General features: G+C 34.2%; 1 protein-coding gene across 1 annotated transcript; it reads right to left on the bottom strand.

The window, feature by feature from the left end:
- Positions 1–460: 460 nt before the first annotated feature.
- LOC114315761 (uncharacterized) lies at positions 461–2766 on the bottom strand. The gene is made up of 2 exons (XM_028262361.2): positions 1426–2766; positions 461–1312 (listed from the first exon to the last, which is right to left on the bottom strand). The coding sequence occupies exons 1-2, from the start codon at positions 2558–2560 to the stop codon at positions 693–695; spliced, it is 1755 nt and encodes a 584-aa protein (XP_028118162.2). The 5' UTR covers positions 2561–2766; the 3' UTR covers positions 461–692.
- Positions 2767–5138: the final 2372 nt, after the last annotated feature.

Genomic DNA, 5138 nt, shown 5'->3' with positions numbered 1-5138 from the left:
CTCATCAATTCAACAAATGCAACTCAAGCTTAAGTCACGTATGGAGGGATCAAGGCTTGATGTTTGTTGTAACTATTCTTTGTTTGTTAGAGATGTAACTCAGATAGTTAGATGTAACTCAAATTGATTAGGATTTACTAGAGTTAGATTATTTCTGTAACTGAATTGTAAACAGTATAAATTGTATTCTTGATCAATGAAATGGTAAGTTGAATTAGAATCAAATTTTCGTTAGTATTACATTGTAGTTCTCTAGTTTTGGGTGGCAAATGGTTCAAAGTTCAGCTAATCATGTCTAGTACTTTCGCTCTTATATAATTTGTGCAGCAACAACTAAGGTTTAGGATATGAATTTAGTATTTTGGTTGTCATCACTTATTTGATAGTATAGACATCAATTAGATCTACAAGTTTTTAGCATTGGTCCTTTTATGGAGTAGAATAAGCGTAAGTGTAAATATTTGTCAACTGTAATGATCTCGTGTTACTGTTTTATTGATCTGGTGGAGTTTCATTCAAATCCCAGAAAACTATACAGCACATACATACTATGTAAAATACACGAGATATTCATTCTATTTAAACTAAACAACAAATTTCATTGTAAAACAAACAAAGCAAACCAACATAAATGACAAATACAGAATAAATCTTCAATTTCCTCTGGCTGTGATGTAAATGTTAGTGGATGATTATGGTAGGTTCCAGCAACGTACATGGGCAACAAAATCACACCCTTCTGCACACTTATAGGCCCAGAGGTTCGGTTTTCTATCTGTCTCACATGCGTCACAGACATACTCTTCTTCTGGATTTTCTACCACGGAATAGGTCAGTACTAAGGAATGCCTGTGGCATTTGAGTTTAGTAGATGGCGGTGCTGTGGCACATTTGATGTGGAGTTGGAATTTGCAGCCAAAACATTCAAATGCGAGGCCTTCACAAGGATCACCGCAGGCATTACAAGGCGGTTCGTACCCAGATCTTACCTTTTCTTTCCCTTGGATTTTGACAGGTAATACTAGATTTTTGTGACGCTTGTAGCGGATTAAAGAGAGCACGTGCTCATGGCCTTCATGATTGTACTCATCATGTATTGAAGCACACTGTAATTCGACTTCAAATCCACAAATTTCACAGCAAAAGGACAATCCGGTACAATCAAAATCACAGACCCTGCATTTGAACTCGTGTTCTTGTGCTGTGAGGGAGAGGGGGTGCTCCTGGTGAAGCATGTGCCGAATTTCATAGGGTAATTCAGCACATGATTTGTGAAGATAAAACTTGCATTTGTTGCAAATGTATGTCAAACCTGAGATTTCCTTGCAAATGTTAATACTGAGTAAAAATTTAAAATTATTGATTGTATATTTTATATGGTTTATGAAAGTGATTGAGATATATTGAAGCAAGTGTATGTCAAACCTGAGATTGGTTGTTGGCATCCATTGCAAAGAATGGCTTCATTCTTGTCTTCATTAAAGAGTCTTAAGGGATGGCGGTGACAACGATGTTCCAATTCCGACAGTTTCATGTCTTTCTCCTTCTCTCGCTCCGTCAACCTCACTTCCTTCATTTCCAAAAAAACCTTTTTCTTGGAAAGAAATTCTTCTCCTACCTTTAGAGATCGTGACACGTTATTCAATGAACTTACAATAATCTCCCACCTAATTTCCTTAATCCTTTTTATCACATTCACATACAAAGCACATGAAGAGAAGACATTTACAGGTGGGGTTAACTCAGTGTTGGCACAACTTATATGACAAACAAGATTAGGTTTGCAATCGCAGCAATAGACCCAGTACTTTCTCGGGTCTCTTTCTTGCTCACAAATGTCACAATAAAACTCAACTGAATTGTCATCTTCTTGAATCGGTGGCACGAGCGTGAATTGATGCCTATGGCGCGATTTCTTATCTATAGTGAGTGGCAAGAGTGCACACCTGACATGGAGGTAGGTCTTGTTGTCATTGTCATCGAAGCTTTGAAGGGTAGGGCCTCTGCAAGGTTCGCCACAAACATAGCAGAGAGGACTATCTTCGTCTCCAAACGGTTTGGATCTGTGTTGTGTTATTCGGCTCAAATGTTCCATTAGACGAGTGGTCTTTTCCGAAGGCTCATCGTAGTTAATACTAACACTGTCAATTTGATCGAAATTGGTAGAGACTGAGGAAACAAGCCGGTAAGTTTTTTGATCATGAAACTGAAATGCATGGTTCGGGTCTGGTAATGAAGCACACTGGACATGGAGATTGAATTGGCAAAACTCTGTAGAACAATTGTATCTGAATCCGAAATCATTTCTGTGACAAAAGCTACAGAGGAATTCGTTTAAAAATGTTTCTGGGGAGAGGGTGAGAGTGTGCGGGTGAAGTGGGGGGATGTGAAGTTGTCGAGGCAGCTCGGAGCACCATTTGTGGAGATTAAATTTGCAGAGAATGCAACTGTAGGTTAAACCAGTGATGGGTTCGTCGCAAGCGTCGCAATCGATTTCGTTCTCAATTCTCTCATCGGAGAGGATTAAGGGATGATGGTGGCTAAAGTGTTGGAGTTCCATATCTCTCAATGTGTGACTCTAATGATGATATGTTGGAGAAGAAAAGGTTGGGGAATTGAAGTAGCCTTAGCTTAGATTTTATTTATATAACAATCTAACGCGTTAGAGTGCTGCAAGTTGCAACAACCAATGACTTGCAGGTCTTTGAGCTCATCCATTTGGTGGAATTTAAAATTTTTGAAGTTTTTTTCTTTTCTTTACTATCACTCCTTTTTCCAATTGGAATTAAAGATAAGAACATCCCAACGCGTTTATATCGATCTCCTCCAAGAAGATAAACAGGCTGATTTTCGTTGGACAAATATATTAAGGTATGAAGAAGGCACGCGGATTTAATTTCGGTACATGATTAAAAATCAATTTTAATTTTTAATTTATTTTAGATCATATTATCTCTTTATTTTTTTATATATTTTTTCACAAAAAAAAAAATCTAAAAAATTAGCTTTTAACTAACTTTTCAAAACAATCCAAAGTTTATCATGACACGTATTCAATAATCTGATTTTTTTTTTTTTTTTTTTGTCATTTTTTAAGTTTGTGCATAGATTGTTAATAAAAAATAAAATGAATTTTGATATATCCAATGATCAATTATATTTGTATTTAAGAAAATTAACGGTAAATATAATTTTAAAAATAGACAATTTTTTTAGAGATAAATATAATAAAATTATATGACTATAAATTTTGGATTAATTTGATTTTTTTTTTTTTTTTGAATGATCTATACACAATAACTTTAAAATGAACAAATTAGATTGTTAGAGAGTGACATGTGATAGACTCCTACAGATTAAATCATTAGAATGAGATTTATGGTGAACCTAATGGCCAAAATACATATTTTCAATTCGTTTTACTTAAAATGTCTAAAATACCTTTTTTCATTTAGTTTAATGGATAAAATATTTTTTCGGGTCAATTTTGCTTAATAGAAATAAATGAATGATTACAAGAGTTAAATTTTGACTTTTGTTACAAGAGTTAAATTTTGATTTTTTTTTTTTAATTTTCCTTATTTTCTCTCTCTCTTACGTGGCATGTTTGTGTGGCACTCCGCATGCTTTTAATTTTTTAAAAAGCCACTTGAGATAATAAAATCAAAAAGTTACAAAAATATTAAAGAAAAAAATTAAGAATACAAAAAAAAATTCACCGCATATTGTACCATATACTTATGGTACACATTATGGTGTGAGTTCCACTCCTATTATGAACACGTGGTAGAATATATATATATATATATATAGCCGAACTCAACATTAATGGGGGAAAGTTTCATGTTTGACTGTGTTAGGGAATTCGATAGCTAATTTATTAGATTTTATTGAAATATAATAACAACACTAACAATTTTAAAAATTAATGTTTTTTTTTTTATTTTCATTTGAAATTAAAAACATAAGAACATTTCAACTCGTTTTCTCCTTGAAGAAGACTATCGTGTTGACGTGTTTTAAGTTGAACAAACATTGAAGTACAAGTAATGCTTCTCCATTTCACCATTTGGATTGGATCACACTGTCCAACCATGTAGAGTTTATTATAAGTGTTATTTTAATGATTTAATAATTTGTTTATTTTTTAAGTTTTTGTGCGTGAATTATTTAAAAATAATTAAATTAGTTTAATAATTATAGCCATATAATTTTAACATATTTATATTTGAAAAATGAATGACACATACGATTTTGAAACAACACGACTTATTTTTCAAAAAAAAAAAAATATAAAATCATATAACTATACTTTTGAAGAAAAGATAAATGGATCGAGTCATTGGAGTGGCACCCATACCGGGTCTCATGGGCCCATAAGGCTTACTGTAAGTATAATGCTGTAAGAGTAGTGATTTACAAATATCTAAATTTTTTGTGTAGAATAATAGTGTGCCTTATGGTTCTTTTATTATTTCAAATCAAAACATTCATTATTTTTGAAAGATTGGTAAAGAGAGAGAGAGAAAAGAGAGAGACTGAAATGAGAGATTGATATATACAATGTCTGTTATTGTATTTGTGTGTGTACAAGAGAATGAGCTCTCTCTCTTTATAGAGAGGAGAAGGAGACAATGGAGCACCGAAAGCGTAAGACAATACATTAAAAAACAATATAACAGTGAAAGTGTGTGGTAGTGGGTTTGGCCCTTTACAGCTACAAATGCACGATGTATATTATATGTTAACAGCCCCCCGCAAACTCAAGGAGGGTCGGCATCGACCAAGTTGAGTTTGGAAACAAAATCACGGAAGCGCCCAGGAGGATGAGCCTTGGTGAAAATATCAGCAGGTTGATCGGCAGAAACAATAGGGAGAAGATGAACAGTACCACGTGTAACATGCTGTCAAATGAAATGACAATCAATCTCAATATGCTTGGTGCGATCATGAAAAACATCATTGTGAGCAATCTGAATGGCACTCTGATTGTCACAATAAAGAGAGGTAACGCCAGAAGAGGAAACACCAATATCAGTGAGGAGCCAGCGAAGCCAGAGAAGTTCTTGAGTAGTATCAGCAAGAGCTCGGTATTCAGCTTCGGTGCTAGAACGGGCAGTGAGGGATTGTTTCTTACT

This window comes from Camellia sinensis, chromosome 8, assembly GCF_055761805.1.
Source record: "Camellia sinensis isolate YWXY chromosome 8, ASM5576180v1, whole genome shotgun sequence".
NCBI lineage: Eukaryota > Viridiplantae > Streptophyta > Magnoliopsida > Ericales > Theaceae > Camellia > Camellia sinensis.
The sequence above is the reverse complement of the archived record's forward strand: the minus strand, read 5'-3'. Positions and strand labels throughout refer to the sequence as shown.

What these genes read in the sequence shown, in the direction of transcription:
- LOC114315761 (XM_028262361.2), bottom strand. Translation starts at nt 2,560, where the DNA reads ATGGAACTCCAACACTTTAGCCACCATCATCCCTTAATCCTCTCCGAT. An exon ending in ATGCCAACAACCAATCTCAG is followed by an intron (nt 1,313 to 1,425) that starts GTTTGACATACA and finishes AGGAAATCTCAG; the next exon opens with GTTTGACATACATTTGCAAC.